Here is a 17,663-nt window from a genome sequence, read left to right as displayed (position 1 = left end):
GGCCTGGCACGTCAGTGCCATTGTGGGGAGGTGAAAGTGGGTGCATTGGGGCCATTGTGGGGAGGGGAGGGTTGGTGCATCGGGGTGGCAATGGGGAGGGAAGGGCTGGTGGTTTAGGGCGGTTGTGGAAAGGCAAGGACTGCTGCATCAGGGCGGTTGTGGGGAAGTGAGGTCTGGTTTGTCAAGTTAGTTATGGTCAGGCAAGGGCTGGTGCGTCAGGCAGTTATGCGGAGGTGAGGGCTGGTGCATCAGGGCAGCTATAGGGAGATGAGGTGAGGTGAACATCAGGGTGGTTGTGGGGAGGCGATGACTGGTGCTTTGGGGGGGCCATGGTGTCCGAGGGCTGGTGTGTCAGGGAGGCAATGGGGAAGTGAGGGCTAGCGCATCAGGGTGGCTCTGGTGAGGTGAGGACTGGCACGTCAGGGCACTTGTTGGGAGGTGAGGTCTGGTGCCTTGGGATTTTGATGGGGTGGCAAGGGCTGGCACACTGGGGGGTGGTGTGGGCTGGCACATTGGGTGGCCACAGGATGGTGCATCAGGGCAACTGTGGGGAGGCGAGGACTGGTGCATTGTGGCAGCTGTGGGGAAGCGACGGCTGGCATGTTAGGGCAGCTGTGGGGAAGCAAGGGCTGGAGCGTCAGGGTGGTGAGAGCTGGCGCATCATGGTGGCCGTGGGGAGGTAAGGGCTGGCACGTCACAGCGGCCATGGGGAGGCGAGGACTGGTGCATCAGGGTGGCTGTGGGGAAGTGAGGGCTGCCACATCAGGGTGGTTATGTGTAGGCGAGGGCTGTCATGTCAGGGTGGCTGTGGGGATGCGAGGGCTGGTGTGTCAGGGCTGTTGTGGGGATGTGAAGGCGGGTGCATTGGGGCTGTTGTGGGGAGGGGCGGGCTGGTGCATTGGGGCTGCTGTGTGAAGGCGAGTGCTGATGCATCGGGGAGGCGAGGGCTAGCATATCAGAGCAGCTTTGGGGAGGCGAGGGTGGTGCATCAGTGTGGCTTTGGGAAAGTCAGGGCTGGCGCATCAGAAGAGTTATGGGGAGGCGATGGCTGGCACATCAGGGTGGCTGTGAGGAATCAAGGGCTGATGCATCAGGGCAAGGCGAGGCGAGGGCTGGCGCATTGGGGTTGCTGAGGGTAGGTGAGGGCTGGTGCGTCAGGGCAGTTGTAGGTAGGTGAGGACAGGAGCATCAGTGTTGTTGTAGGTAGGCGAGGGCTGACTTGTCAGGGTGGCTGTGGGTATTTGAGGGCTGGTGCTTCGGGGTGGCAACAGGGAGGGAAGGGCTTGTGGTTGAGGGTGGATGTGGGGAGGCGAGGAGTGGTGGTTCGGGGCAGCTGTAGGGAGGTGAGGGCTGGCACATCTGGGTGGCTACGGGGAGGTGAGGGCTGGCGCATCAGGATAGGTGTGTGGAGGCCAGGGCTGGTACTTTGGGGCTGCTGTGGGGATACAAGGGCTGGCACATCAGAGCGGCTGGTGGGGGACGATGGCTGGCGCATTGGGGCAGTTGTGGGGATGTGACGGCTGGTGCTTTGGGGTGGCTGTGAGGAGGTAAGGGCTGGCACACTGAGGGGTGGTGTTGGCTGGGATGTTGGGTGGCTGTGGGATTTGTTCGTCAGGGCAGTTGTGGGGAGACGAGGGCTGGTGCATTGCGGCGGCTTTGGGGAGGTGAGGACTGGTGTGTCAGAGTAGCTGTGGGGAGGCAAAGGTTCATACATCAGGATGGCCATGGGATGGGGCATCGGGGCAGTGGAGTGTGACTCACCTTGCAGCATTTCCTCACCAGAACGACGTGAATTTCTTTCCGAATGCTGACACCGCTGTGATGGGCAAAGAAAAGAGGGCGGTGAGGCATGCAATGGCACTGTGAGGTATCATCATTCATAGAATCATAGAATATCAGGGTTGGAAGGGACCTCAGGAGGTCATCTAGTCCAACCCCCTGCTCAAAGCAGGACCAATCCCCAACTAAATCATCCCAGCCAGGCCTCTGTCAGGCCTGACCTTAAAAATATCTAAGGAAGGAGATTCCACCACCTCCCTAGGTAACGCATTCCAGTGTTTCACCATCCTCATAGTGAAAAAGTTTTTCCTAATATCCAACCTAAACCTCCCCCACTGCAACTTGAGACCATTACTCCTCGTTCCGTCATCAGCTACCACTGAGAATAGTCTAGAGCCATCCTCTTTGGAACCCCCTTTCAGAGAGCTGAAAGCAGCTATCAAATCCCCCCTCATTCTTCTCTTCTGAAGACTAAACATCCCCAATTCCCTCAGCCTCTCCTCATAAGTCATGTGTTCCAGACCCCTAATCATTTTTGTTGCCCTGGGGTCTGGGCATTGTCTGGGGTCAGGGTATGGCCTGCAGGGGAGTGAGAGAGTAGCTCCCGGTAACCCCACTGCAGCTCTGGGCTCTGACAGCAAAGCTGCTTTCCCTGCATCCAGCCCATGCTAGCACTAGCTCTTTCTGCTGTAACCCTGGCTTCTCGGTGACAGCCAGGTTGGCTCTGCAATTGCTTGATTGTTTGTAAAACAACACTATCTACAACATAAGAACAAAATAGGGAGAAATTCTGAGCCTGCCCTACCTCCCCCTCCTCCCTTTACCCCTCTGATGATATACAGGGCAAGACCCAGGGGACTGGACATATGCTAATGTTGAGCCACCACCTGGAAAAGGCAAACAGGGTTGGGCAAACGGTTGGACAAAGCCATGGAATGGATGACAGAAGTAGCAAAGAATAAATACGTGGCAGCATGATTAACCCCAGTCAACATGGTTCTCTGCAAAATAGAGCAATGGGAGAGGGTCCCAGAGCCTAGCCACCAGTCCGAGACCTGATGTCTACACTGCAGTTTTCCAGTCCCACAGCCCAAGTCTCATGAGCCTGCATCAGCTGACATGGACCAGCCACAGGTCTCATTGCAATGTAGCCACACCCCATACAATCCAGATTGCTCCCTAGAGTAGGGTTGCCAATTTTCTAATTGCACAAAACTGAACACCGCTCCACCAAGGCCCCACCCCTGCCTGTCCCCTTCCTAGAGGCCCCACCCCCGCTCACTTCACCCCCCCTCCCTCCATCAATCGCTCTCCCCCACCCTCACTCACTTTCACTGGGCTGGAGCAAGAGAGTTAGGGCTCTGGCTGGGGTGCGGGCTCTGGGGTGAGGACAGGTGAGGGGTTTGGGGTGTGGGAGCGGGCTTTGGGCTGGGGCAGGGGGTTGGGATGGGGAGTATGACTAAAGGGCTGGTGGTGCAGGCTCCAGGTGGGGCCAGAAATGAAGAGTTCAGGGTGTGAGAGAGGGCTCTGCGCTGGGGCAGGGGGTTGCGGGGCAGGGGGATGAGGGTTCTGGGTGGGGGTGTGGGCTCTGGGGTGGGGCCAGGGATGAGGGGTTTCAGATGCAGGAGTAGGCTCAGGGCTGGGGCAGGGGGTTGCGGTATGGAGGGGTTGTGGGGTGCAGGCTCTGGGAGGGAGTTTTAGTGTGGGAGTAGGTGTGGGGTCCTGGCAGCGCTTACCGCTCCTAGATGCAGGGCAGCCAATGAAGCTCTGCATGCTGCCCTCTTGTCTGCAGGCACCAACCCTGCAGCTCCCATTGGTCGCAGTTCCCAGCCAATGGGAGCTGCTTAGCTAGCACCTGGGGCATGGGCAGAGCCTCCCTGGCCACCCATGAGCCTACAGGCTGCTGTGATCTGGCGGCCATTTCTGGGAGCCGCACTGAGCCAGGGTAGGTAGGGAGCTTGCCTTAGCACCGGATCCCTGCTGTGCTGCCGACCAGACTTTTAGTGGCCAGGTTGGTGGTGCCAACTGGTGCCGCCAGGGTCCCTTTACGACCGGGTGTTCCAGTTGAAAACCAGATGCCTGGCAACCCTACTCTAGAACCTCATTCACAGGAATTGCACTGGAGTTTATTTATATAGATTCCAGCTTTGAAGGCCAGAAGGGTTCCTGTGAAAAGCTCGGTTGAGCCAATTTGGCCCAGGTGAGAGAGCAGCCCCACAACACTTCCTAGAGCAGAGCCAGTTGTGAGTTAGAAATTGACAGTGCCAGGGAATCCACTAGGACCCCAGTAAATGGCTCCAATGGTTAATTCTTCCAGCTGTTGCAAATGTAAGCCTGATTTCCAGACTGACTTTGTCCAGCTTCAATGTCCAGCCATTGGAGGGTGTTAGCGCTTTCTCTGCCAGCCCGAGGAGCCCGGCTGAAATATTTGTTTGCTATGAAGTTCCTCTTCCAGGTGCAGCCTCTGCAGCTAATTGGCCTGCCTGGCCACCTTAACCCCTTCCAGTCCTGTGTGGGGTGGACAGCCATCGCAGCTTGTCAACAGGAAATCATCAGCCAGTGGGGGCGGGGGGGTTCTTGTGGGGATCTGTTCTCAGCTCACTGCTGTTCCAGATCTTTACCAATGATTTGGAAGAAAATGTACAGTCCTTGTGAGTAACATGTGCTGGTGACATGCAGCTGCGGGGGAGGGGGAGTGTTGGCAGATAACCGAAGGATGGTTTAGTTACTCATTCATAGAATCATAGAATCCTAGAAGATAAGGGTTGGAAGAGAACTCAGAAGGTCATCTAGTCCAATCCCCTGCTCAAAGCAGGACCAACTCCAAATAAATCATCTTACCCAGGGCTTTGTCAAGCTGGGTCATAAAAATCTCTACGGATGGAGATTCCACCACCTCCCTAAGTAAACCATTCCAGTGCTTCGCCACCCTCCTAGTGAAATAGTTTTTCCTAATATCCAACCTAGACCTCTCCACTGCAACTTGAGACCATTGCTCCTTGTTCTGACATCTGCCATGACTTTGAACAGCCTAGCTCCATCCTTTTTAGAACCCCCCTTTAGGTAGTTGAAGGCTGCTATCAAATCCCACCTCACTCTTCTCTTCTGCAGATTAAATAAGCCCAGTTCCTTCAGCCTCTCCTCATAAATCATGTGCCCCAACCCCCTAATCATTTTCCTTGCCCTCCGCTGGACTCTCTCCAATTTGTCCACATCCTTTCTGTAGTGGGGGGGGGGGGGGGGGCGAAAACTGGACACAATACTCCAGATGTGGCCTCACCAGTGCTGAATAGAAGGGAATAATCACTTCCCTCGATCTGCTGACAATGCTCCTACTAATGCAGCCCAATATGCCGTTAGCCTTCTTGGCAACAAGGGCACACTGCTGACTCATATCTAGCTTCTCATCCACTGTAATCCCCAGGTCCTTTTCTGTAGATCTGCTACTTAGCCAGTCGGTCCCCAGACTGTAGCAGTGCATGAGATTCTTCAGTCCTAAGTGCAGGACTCTGCACTTGTCCTTGTTGAACCTCATCAGATTTCTTTTGGCCCAATCCTCCAATTTCTCTAGGTCACTTTGGACCCTATCCCTACCCTCCAATGTATCTACCTCTCCTCCCAGCTTAGTGTCATCCACAAACTTGCTGAGGGTGCAATCCATCCCATTATCCAGATCATTAATGAAGATGTTGAACCCATTGAGCCCAACAATCTAGCCAGATTTCTATCCACCTTGTAGTCCATTCATCCAATCCATACTTTTTAAACTTGCTGGCAAGAATACTGTGGGTGACTGTATCAAAAGCTTTGCTAAAGCTTTGCTAAAGTCAAGATATATCACGTCTACCACTTTCCCCATATTCACAGAACCAGTTATCTCATCATAGAAGGTAATCAGGTTGGTCAGGCATGACTTGTCCTTGGTGAATCCATGTTGACTTTTCCTGATCACCTTCCTCTCCTTCAAGTGCTTCAAAATGGATTCCTTAAGGACCTGCTCCATGATTTTTCCAGGGACTGAGGTGAGGCTGTTCTCGTGGCTCTTCTTAGAACCCTCTCCAATTTATCAACATCCTTCTTGAGTTGTGGACTCCAGAACTGAACACACTATTCTAGAGCGCTCACACCAGGATTTCATTAGCCCTTTTGGCCACCGGTCACACAGGCATCTCATATTTAGCTGAGTATCCACCATTGCCCCAAATCTTTTTCAGAGTCACTGCTTCCCAGGATAGAGTATTAAAATGCATATTATTTGCTTGCTCTCCATTTACCAAGTGATCCATATCAGTGATCTGTTTTCTTCATTATTTATCACTCCCCCAATTTTTGGATCATCTGCAAACTTTATCGATGATGATTACACGTTTTCTTCCAGGTCATCAATAAACATGTTAAATAGCATAGGGCCAAGAACCAAACCCTGGGGGACCCACCGGAAACACACACCCACTCAATTCCCCATTCTCAGTTCCATTTTGAGCCCTATCTGCCAGCCAGCATTTAATCCATTCATCATGTGCCATGTTCATTTTATATCATTCTAGTTTTTACTCAAAGTGTCATGCAGTCCCAAGTCAAAAGCCTTTCAGGTGTCTAAGAACCTTACATCAGCACTGTGATCTTTAACAACCAAACTTGCTAAAAAAGCTATCAAGATACCAAGCTGGGTTCCCCAGGCAGGCAATGGAACTAGCCCTATAGACATCAGTGCTTTTACAGCCTTGGCCCGGGCTTGCTTTTTACCCAAACACTCACAAAGTAAATCCACTGAAAAGACTGGGGAGAATGTGGAGGCTTTAGCCAGCCCCATGAGGAGAAGGCATCTTGTCCTTCCCCTTCCTTTTATACTCTGGCCCAAGCAGCCACAGGACCAGCCAGGACCTGTTAACCTGCTGCAGCGCCTCCACCTTGCCAGGATGCTACACGGATTGTGCATAGTGCTTATATTTTTTATTTAGGATTTTGTGTGAGACTGAGTCAAATGTCTTACAGCAGACTAATCCTATCTGAACAACATGTCTTAATGCAGCTCAATGCAACGGCATTCATCTAGGAACAAAGAATGCAGGCCATCCCTACCAAATAGGTATGACATTTTATACCTTGGGGGAGCGCCCTGTAACCCCCTCATTTATATATAATTGTGAGGTATCATAGGAAAGGTTATGATCTGCTGAAACCCACTGTCCCATCTAAATAAGTACATCATTAATGCATATGAAGTTATGAGAATGTGTTGCATGCTGTGGGTTTGGGCAGCACCCAGATACTAGCTCCCCAGAGACAATGACAAGGGAAGAGGTAATCAACACCTGGGTGGGTGCTGAACAGACATCACCAGCCATTGTCCAGAAGAGGAGTTACAATTCAATGACTCGCTCACAGGAGACACACCAGGATATTGCTTCATCTTGTGATTCAGCAATGACCACCAGACATGCCTGGACTTGTGTTCTCCAAGCACATGGGATTAAGGATATAAAACAGAACACAGGGGCCCCCTGCTTGGCCTTTCTCCTTCCCCCACCTATGCTTCAAGCTACAAGGACACTCAGAAGACTGAAGATTCCAACAGAGGAGACTGGCCCAGGTTTAAGGAACAAATCTGTATATTAAAGATTGCAATATCCAGTGGGGTGAAAAAAACTGCTTAAATCTAGATGTTGCCCAGTCTAATAGGGTTGGATGTTTAGACTGCATGCTTATATTTTATTTTATTTTATTTTGGTAACTAACTCTGACTTTTTGCCTATCACTTATAATCAATAAATTTCTTTAACTGTTTATCTTTACCAGTGAGTTTGCCTGAAGTGTTTGATAAAAGTGTTTGCTCAGGTTTACAAAGGCTGGTGTATATCCACTTCCCATTGATGAAGTGGTGAACCAATTAATAAACTTGCACTGCTTGCCTTGAGCAGTGTGTGACCTTGCACCCCATAATGCTTTTTAGAAATATGCTTAGGAGTGTAAATATGACATAACTGGGATATGTTTTATGCTAGATATGCCATGTAACATATCCTTGCAAAGGTTATGATCTACTGAATATATTCATCCTATTTGTATGCATGTATCACTTTTATATCTGAAGTTATGAGCATTGGCTCTATGCTTGTATTTAAAGTGTTTGCTGAAGGAAGCACATAAGACAGATTTGGTCAACATAGTTTGAAGGGGTTATTCAAGTAATTGGGAGTACTTAACTAACAATGAACTTTGGAAGACGCCAATCCATATTGTAGCTTTCCTGGGAACATTCAAACTAACATGTAAACAATGGTGTTTGTAAAGAACTGAGTCATGCATGGGCATGTGACTTGCCCAGGTGACTGCAAAACTCCATCTTGTTGAGGGGATTTTACACAGGAGAAGAGCGGGGTTTCCACCCACAAGAAAAAGACTATATAAGCTCTTGGAAACCCCTCCTTTTTGTCTTCAGTTGGCTCAAGAGGTAGCCTCTCCACCCCAAAGATATGCCTGAAAGAAACTGGAACAAAGGACAGTAACTACAGTGGTGTGAGTGATTGCTGGACCGAGACTAGCCTGTCAAAAAAGATTATTGGAACATCTCTGAGGGGAAGATTTACCTGCATTTAGTTTCCTACTGTATTAGGCTTAGACTTGTGTGTTTTTGTTTTATTTTGCTTGGTAATTTACTTTGTTCTGTCTGTTATTACTTGGAACCACTTAAATCCTACTTTTTATATTTAATAAAATCGCTTTTTACTTATTAATTAACCCAGAGCAAGTATTAATACCTGGGGGAGCAAACAGCTGCGCTTATCTCTCTATCAGTGTTATAGAGGGTGAACAATTTATGAGTTTACCCTGTATAAGCTTTATACAGAGTAAAACAGATTTATTTGGGGTTTGGATCCCATTGGGAACTGGGTATCTGGGTGTTGGAGACAGGAGCACTTCTTAAGCTGTTTTTAGTTAAGCCTGCAACTTTTGGGGATGTGGTTCAGATCTGGGTCTGTGTTTGTAGCAGGCTAGCATGTTTAGCACAACCAGGCAAGGTACTGAAGTCCCAAGCTGCCAGGGAAAACAGGCTTAGAGGTAGTCTCAGAACATCAGGTGGCAGTCCCAAGGGGGTTTCTGTGACCCAACCTGTCACACAGTGCAAGATGGTATATCCTGAGGTACAAGGCTGGGAGCTGGGGGGATTTGGCTGGTGCATTTCTCTGTGTGATTCATGTGTGCCTCTGGGACCATTCATACAATCTAGCTGGGTGTGGGGCTCCACATGTGTTTGTCCTGAGTGATGACAGCATCTGGAGGAGCTTGCTGCTTGTCACTAGCAAAGCATTTTGAGAGACAGCCCAGGCTGGAGAGTTAAGGGGGCACAGCACTTTCACAGTCCCAGGCTTCACACCGGGGAGCCCGTCAGTGGTGCAGCAATCAGGGTGAAATACAGATATTGTTGTATTGAGCAAGATTTGCACTTCGTACACTGGCATAAAGATTTTAAATGAGGCTTTAAGTGTGGCTAAGAACAGTCAGGAGGAGGCTACCGGTTTGTTATTTTCTGTTTGTTTATTTTGGGAAAGGGAAGTAGGGACAGAAAAGCAGGAAAATTAGTGAATGCAGTGAAGCTATTGCAAAGTTGGACCTTTGAGAGAGAGAGAGAGAGAGAGAGAGAGAGAGAGAGCACTATAGAATATTGGAACTGAAAGAACTGGAGATAAAGGAAAGAGAGAGAGCGAAAACACCAACTGGACCTACTAGAAAAGCAAAACCAGAATCCACCGACCCCAGTGATTCCCATCACTCCAAAAATCCACAATTAGGACCATTCATACAATGAGGTAGACGATACTGCTGAATATCTGACTACCTTTGAAAGGCTGTGTGCAGTGCATGAAATCCCTGATGCCAAGAGAGTTCCTACCCTGATTGCAAAATGAACTGGTAAAGCTCGAAGTGTGTTCAATGAAATGTGTGTCCATTGAGGATGTTTTGCAAAGGTTTCAGATTACCCCTGAAACATATAGCGTTAAATTTAGGAATCTCAAGAGGGATGGATATTGGTATGAGTCATGGCGAATATGTGAACAAAATGAAAGATATGATGGGAAAATGGGTGAGGGGCAAAGGTGTTACAAGCTTTGAAGGAATATTTGATCTTATTGCTCAAGAGCATTTCTGTGTCTATGGGACAAAAATGTAAAAATCTTTAGATGAGATGGCATCTCTAGCTGATGCCTTTGAAGAGACCCAGGCATCTCTTGAAAGCAAACCACCAAAAGAGGGGCTTTAACATGGTGGGAAGGGAGGATCCTGTTTTATCCCTATAAAGAAAGAGGGTGGCTGGTAGGCTGAGTGCTCACCTCCCCAAAATCATTCCTCTAACCCTCACCCCAAATCTCCTGTAAAAAGCATAAGAGCCCAAAAGGTGCTATTGTAATTCCACCGATCTTCTGAGGAATGAATGCCCTGTGCTAGGAGGAAGCAGGCAACCAATAGCTCATGTTAGTTCTGCTGTCCTCAACACAGAAACCCCCCCGAGGTGATTGAAATCTATCATATTGGTTTTGTGAGATTAGCCTCTGAAGAACCAGATATGGAGCATTGTTAAGGTTGTCAGAATTGATGGCAGGGAGTACTTGGTGCAGAATGATACAGGGACCCAGATCTCTCTGGTTAAGCAGAGTGTGGTCCTAAAGTCTAGTATATTACCTGGCTGGCAGAGATTGTGGGGGTCGATGAAAGCAGATTCCTCATACCACTAGCTAAAATCCATGTGGTATAGGAAGATTTGGAAAGTGTTTCAACCGTGGGGGTAATGGAACACCTCCTAGTTGACCCGCTTCTTGGTTATGATTTTTTCTGTGTGGTTCAGGTTAAGGTATTTTCCCACAGCAAGAAGTTTTATGCTGGGACCCCCAACGGAAAGGGTCAGGTCTCAGGAACTGCTGAGAGAATGGGAGAGAGCCTCCTTGATTCCTCTACAGCAGGGGGAAGCCACATCCTTGCAGCTGGGAGGTTGGCTGAGACCAGCTCCTGCATAGCAGTTGGAGGCAACACCTCCTCAGGAAGGGATGGGGATGTAGTGCCTGCCAGGGAGTGAACTATCCAGGTTGTTAGCTGAACCAGAGACGGATCCCGCTCTAAGGAGCAAAGGGAGATGTGTCCCAGAGGGGAGCCCAGAGAAGGCGGAGGCAGTTCTTTATGAAAATATGCTTATGATATGAATATGATATAACTGAGATATACTTTATGCAAGATGGCTCATGTGAGATATCACTGGAAAGGATATGATTCACTGAATGTGATTATCCTATTTGTATGCTTGTATCATTTCTGTATCTGAAATTAGCAATGTTGTCTATGTATCTGTATTTCAACTATGCTACTTTGGATGACGCCACTGCTAACACTTCAGGTACAACAATGGAAAAGCCAGACAGCGTGGATGGCCCAACAACAAGGACAGTGGACTGTAAAAGAGTTTAATCTTCCTGTGGGTCAGCCTGTGAAGAATGGCTATGTCATAAATATAAAGGGAAGGGTAACCACCTTTCTGTATACAGTGCTATAAAATCCCTCCTGGCCAGAGGCAATGTCCTTTTACCTGTAAAAGGTTAAAAAGCTCAGGTAACCTGGCTGGCACCTGACCCAAAATGACCAATGAGGGGACAAGATACTTTCAAATCTGGAGTGGGGGAAAAGGCTTTTGTCTGTCTGTGTGATACCTTTGCCGGGAACAGATCAAGGATGCAAGCCCTCCAATTCCTGTAAAGTTAGTAAGTAATCTAGCTAGAAAATGTGTTAGGTTTTCTTTGTTTTGGCTTGTGAAATTTGCTGTGCTGGAGGAAATATGTATTCCTATTTTTGTGTCTTTTTGTAACTTAAGGTTTTGCCTAGAGGAATTCGCTATGTTTTGAATCTGACTACTTGTTAGATTATCTTCCATTCTGATCTTACAGAGTTGTTCTCTTATCTTTTTTTGTTCTTCTAGTAAAATTCTGTTTTTTTAAGAATCTGATTGGGTTTTTTGGGTCTTAAAAATCAAAGGCTAGTTTGTGCTCGTCTTGTTTATTCTCAAGCCTCCCCAGGAAAGGGGGTGTAAGGGCTTGGGGGAATATTTGGGGGAAATAGGAACTCCAAAAGTCCTTTTCCTGTTCTTTGTCTTAATCACTTGGTGGTGGCAGCATACTGTTCAAGGACAAGGCAAAATTTGTGCCTTGGGAAAGTTTTTAACCTAAGCTGGTAAAAATAAGCTTAGGGGGTCTTTCATGTGGGTCCCCACATCTGTATCCTAGAGTTCAAGTGGGGAGAGAACCCTGACATGGTGGCAGAGCGGTGGGATCATTTTGAACCAAAAGCACAGACCTGAAGAGGTGTGTTTTTTTTTTTAACTGAAAGCAGCTAGAGCTTTTTCTGTCTATTTGCCTAGAGGCAGAGGTGTTAGTTTTTTTAACAAACGGATTTTTCTGTAGGCTGGGAACAGCTATCGGAGGCAAAGGTATCAGGTTACAGTACAGCGAATTGGGAATTCACAAGCAGGTTTTTTTTTTTCTTTCTAACTCTCAGGTATAGCTAGTTTAAACACAGAGAGGCTAGGATGACAGAAAGCAATGTCCAACAAAAACTGGAATTAGCCAGATTTGAGGCTGAGGAAAGACAGCAGGAACATGAAAGATGGGTAGAACTCAGACAGATGGCGATTGATGCACAAGCGGCCAAAGAAAGAGCTGCTAGGGAGGCAGAAACGGCCAAAGAAAAAGCTGCTAGGGAGGCAGAAAAAGCCAGGGTGGAGGCAGAAGAAGCTGCCCACAGGAGAGCTATGGAGGCAAAAGAAATGGAGGAGAGGGAAAAAGAGAGGAAGCATGCACTGGAGATAGAAATGGCAAGGGCTCAGCAGAATATACCGAATAACCCTAACAATCCTTCCCCAACAATGGGAGCGACTATGTCCACAGCATGATGAATCCAGTGATATTGCTGAATCTTTTCTCACCTTTGAGAGACTGTGCACACTCCATAAAATTCCTGATGCTCACAAGATGACCACATTGGTCGCAAAATTGACTGGAAGAGCTCTGGACATATTCAACAAGATGCCTATTGATGAGGCTTCTGACTATGATAAATTCAAGGATTTGATTTTAAAACAATTTCAAGTTACATCTAAAAATTACAGAGTAAAATTTCTAACCCTTAAGAGAGGGCCTGGAGTAAGTCATGTGGCTTATGTAAACCAGATAAAGGATCTATTAGCTAAATGGGTCGAAGGAAGGGGTGTCACTGGCTTTGAAGGAGTGTGTGATTTGATGGCTCAGGAACAATTCCTGAATATGTCCGATGATGATATAGAACAGTGTTTATGGGATAAGAAAATGGACTCAGCAGAAAATCTTGCTTCTTATGCTGATTAACGCAAGCAGTCCCAGACTGCCAGAGAGGTGGGGCAAACCGGAATAAAACAGGTGGAGGGAGGAGAGAGGAACAACCCTGGTCTCAGTTTAAGCGGACACCAGAAGGGACACCCTCAGACCACACCCTACTACTGGGGGCAGCCCATCTACACCCCAAGGAAAACCCCAGACACCTTATCGTCCCACCACACCATTCTCCAGCAACCCACCTCGCCCCAGTGACTAGTCAGTTGGGCGATGTTTTAAATGTAACAAGCTGGGGCATGTAAAGGCCAACTGCCCCAAGAACCCCAACAGATTACAGTTCATTGCACCGGGGTCACACCAAAGGTCCTCAGGCCCAGATGCCTCCCAGGTACCCTCAGAGCAGAGGAAAACTGTGAGTTTGGGTGGGAAGGTTACAGCATGGAGGGACACTGGAGCACAGGTGTCAGCTATCCACCAATCCTTAGTGGACCCCAACTTCATCGACCCAGAGGTCCAAGTGATGATTCAACCCTTCAAGTCAAACTCTTTTGACTTGCCTATAGCAAAGTTGCCAGTCCAGTACAAGGGCTGGTCAGGAACATGGACTTTTGCAGTCTATGATGATTATCCCATCTCCATGTTGTTGGGGGAAGACTTGGCCAGTCATGTGAAGCTAGCCAAGAGAGTGGGAATGGTCACCTGCAGCCAGGCTAAGCAAGCTGTCACACGTAGCTCTGTTCCGGAGACTTCTACCAGGGCCCAGTCAGAGGTGATGAAACCGGACCCTATGCCAACGTCTGCGACAGCAGTAGTGGATCCAGTCACAGAGACCCAGACAGAGCCAGACCCAGAACCAGAACTGGTGGAACAACCAGCACCAGAACCATTGCCAGCACTACATCCAATGCTTGCAACCCCAACACCAGAGGGCCCCACCGAAACTGCACCGGCAGCAGAAGATAACCCTACACAAGATGCTCAGCCAGAGCCTGAACCCCAACATAGTGCACTAGCGGAGAGCGGTTCACAGTCAACAGAAACAGTCCCATTACGTGCATCGCTTCCAGAGGGACCAAGCCCAGGTCCACAATCCAATGAGGAACTGATGTCTCCAGCATCAAGGGAACAGTTCCAGACCGAACAGGAAGTAGATGAAAGCCTCCAGAGAGGTTGGATGGTGGCACGGAGCAACCCACCACCTCTCAGCTCTTCTAATCGATTCAGGTTTGTTGTAGAAAGAGGACTTTTATGCAAAGAAACTTTCTGGTAGACACCAGGAAGACTGGCATCCTCAGAGACAGTTGGTAGTTCCAACTAAGTACTGCGTAAAGCTCTTAAGCTTAGCCCACAATCATCCTAGTGGCCATGCTGGGGTGAACAGAACCAAAGAGCATTTGTGGAAGTTGTTCCACTGGGAGGGAATGGGCAAGGATGTTTCTACCTATGTCCGGTCTTGTGAAGTGTGCCAAAGAGTGGGAAAACCCCAAGACCAGGTCAAAGCCCCCTCCAGCTACTCCCCATCATTGAGGTTCCATTTCAGCAAGTAGCTGTGGATATTCTGGGTCGTTTCCCAAAAAAGACACACAGAGGAAATCAGTACATACTGACTTTCATGGATTTTGCCACCTGATGGCCGGAAGCAGTAGCTCTAAGCAATACCAGGGCTAGTGATCAATGGCTCCATGTCTAGTTGGCAGCCGGTATGAAGTGGAGTGCCCCAAGGGTCGGTTCTGGGGCCAGTTTTGTTCAATATCTTCATAAATGATCTGGAGGATGGTGTGGATTGCAGCCTCAGCAAGTCTGCAGATCACACTAAACTGGGAGGAGAGGTAGATACGCTGGAGGGTAGGGATAGGATACAGAGGGCCCTAGACAAATTAGAGGACTGGGCTAAAATAAATCTGATGAGGGTCAACAAGGACAAGTGCAGAGTCCTGCACTTATGACGGAAGAATCCCATGTACCGTTACAGACTAGGGACTGAATGGCTAGGTAGCAGTTCTGACGAAAAGGACCTAGGGGTTACAGTGGACAAGAAGCTGGATATTAGTCAACAGTGTGCCCTTGTTGCCAAGAAGGCAAATGGCATTTTGGGATGTAGAAGTAGGGGCATTACCAGCAGATCGAGGGACGTGATCGTTCTCCTCTATTCGACATTGGTGAGGCCTCATCTGGAGTACTGTGTCCAGTTTTGGGCCCCACACTACAAGAAAGATGTGGAAAAATTGGAGAGAGTCCAGCGGATGGCGACAAAAATTATTAGGGGACTGGAACACATGACTTATGAGGAGAGGCTGAGGGAACTGGGGACGTTTAATCTTCAGAAGAGAAGAATGAGGGGGGATTTGATAGCTGCTTTCAACTACCTGAAAGGGGGTTCCAAAGAGGATGGATCTAGACTGTTCTCAGTGGTAGCAGATGATGGAACGAGGAGTAATGGTCTCAAGTTGCAGTGGGGGAGGTTTAGGTTGGATATTATGAAAAACTTTTTCACTAGGAGGGTGGTGAAACATTGGAATGCGTTACCTAGGGCGGTGGTGGAATCTCCTTCCTTAGATATTTTTAAGGTCAGGCTTGACAAAGCCCTGGTAGGGATTATTAGTTGGGGATTGGTCCTGCTTTGAGGAGGAAGTTGGACTAGATGACCTCCTGCAGTCCCTTCCAACCCTGATATTCTATGATTCTATGATACTAGTGTGTGCAAAGCACTAACAGATATTTTTGCCAGGGTAGATTGGCCCTCTGATATCCTTACAGGTGAAATTTGTGCCTTGGGAAAGTTTTTAATCTAAACTGGTAAAAATAAGCTTAGGGGGTCTTTCATGCGGGTCCCCACATCTGTACCCTAGAGTTCAGAGTGGGGAAGGAACCCTGACAGGAGGGAACCCTGACAGGCTACAAGGGCCCTACAGAGGCATGTAACCATGTCACCTGATTCTGGAACCCAGCTTGAGTTCTGTACTTTTCCACGAGAAGCTGAGGGGGGTGGGATTAAACTAGGAAACAAAGGACTCTTACCTTATGCAAATCCTATTTAAGGGTGGGGAGTGAGGTAATCCGGGTAGTCAGTTCTCACCTGCTACCCCATGCAAGATGACTGCTGGAAACAACTAAGACTGAACAGGGGGAAAGAACTAGGCCCAGGCTGGAAGGGTCATATTTAGGGTGGGAACTCACATGTAACTATTTTCTTTAGTGTTTTAAACTTAGTTTGCGTGATCTGTTTTATTTTCTTAGTAATGTCATAGAATCATAGAATATCAGGTTGGAAGGGACCTCAGGAGGTCATCTAGTCCAACTCCCTGCTCAAAAGCAGGACCAATCCCCAATTAAATCATCCCAGCCAGGGCTTTGTCAAGCCTGACCTTAAAAACTTCTAAGGAAGGAGATTCCACCACTTCCCTAGGCAACGCATTCCAGTGTTTCACCACCCTCCTAGTGAAAAAGTTTTTCCTAATATCCAACCTAAACCTCCCCCACTGCAACTTGAGACCATTACTCCTTGTCCTGTCCTCTTCTACCACTGAGAATAGTCTAGAACCATCCTCTCTGGAACCACCTCTCAGGTAGTTGAAAGCAGCTATCAAATCCCCCCTCATTCTTCTCTTCTGCAGACTAAACAATCCCAGTTCCCTCAGCCTCTCCTCATAAGTCATGTGTTCCAGACCCCTAATCATTTTTGTTGCCCTTCGCTGGACTCTTTCCAATTTATCCACATCCTTCTTGAAGTGTGGGGCCCCAAACTGGACACAGTACTCCAGATGAGGCCTCACCAATGTTAAATAGAGGGGTACGATCACGTCCCTCGATCTGCTGGCTATGCCCCTACTTATACATCCCAAAATGCCATTGGCCTTCTTGGCAACAAGGGCACACTGCTGACTCATATCCAGCTTCTCGTCCACTGTAACCCCTAGGTCCTTTTCCGCAGAACTGCTGCCTAGCCATTAGGTCCCTAGTCTGTAGCTGTGCAATGGGTTCTTCCGTCCTAAGTGCAGGACTGTGCACTTATCCTTATTGAACCTCATCAGATTTCTTTTGGACCAATCCTCCAATTTGTCTAGGTCCCTCTGTATCCTATCCCTGCCCTCCAGCGTATCTACCACTCCTTCCAGTTTAGTATCATCCACAAATTTGCTGAGAGTGCAATCCACACCATCCTCCAGATCATTTATGAAGATATTGAACAAAACCGGCCCCAGGACCGACCCCTGGGGCACTCCACTTGACACCGGCTGCCAACTAGACATGGAGCCATTGATCACTACCCGTTGAGCCCGACAATCTAGCCAACTTTCTACCCACCTTATAGTGCATTCATCCAGCCCATACTTCTTTAACTTGGTGACAAGACAATGTGCCTTGTTCTGTGTGCTACCTCCTTAACTATTTAAAATACACCTGTTATAGTTAATAAATGTATTTCTGGATTATAATACAACCCAGTGTATGTGATTTCTAACAGGGGGGAGAGAAATTGTGCATACCCTCTTCCACATTAGGGAAGAGGCGAATTTCGTATGATTTTGGGTT

The 17,663-nt window shown here is 48.2% G+C and overlaps 1 protein-coding gene across 4 annotated transcripts in view; it reads right to left on the bottom strand.

Annotated features, from left to right (window-relative positions):
- Positions 1 to 17,663, bottom strand: part of BSN (bassoon presynaptic cytomatrix protein) — a 465,957-nt gene that overhangs the window by 18,081 nt on the left and 430,213 nt on the right. For all 4 annotated transcript variants that reach the window (XM_073352634.1, XM_073352633.1, XM_073352635.1 and 1 more), the window contains one exon: positions 1,762 to 1,816. In XM_073352634.1, coding sequence (XP_073208735.1) covers positions 1,776 to 1,816 — 41 coding nt within the window. In that variant the 3' untranslated portion in view covers positions 1,762 to 1,775. The remainder of the gene's footprint in view (positions 1 to 1,761; positions 1,817 to 17,663) is intronic.

Source organism: Lepidochelys kempii, chromosome 7, assembly GCF_965140265.1.
Source record: "Lepidochelys kempii isolate rLepKem1 chromosome 7, rLepKem1.hap2, whole genome shotgun sequence".
Lineage (NCBI taxonomy): Eukaryota > Metazoa > Chordata > Testudines > Cheloniidae > Lepidochelys > Lepidochelys kempii.
The sequence above is the reverse complement of the archived record's forward strand: the minus strand, read 5'-3'. Positions and strand labels throughout refer to the sequence as shown.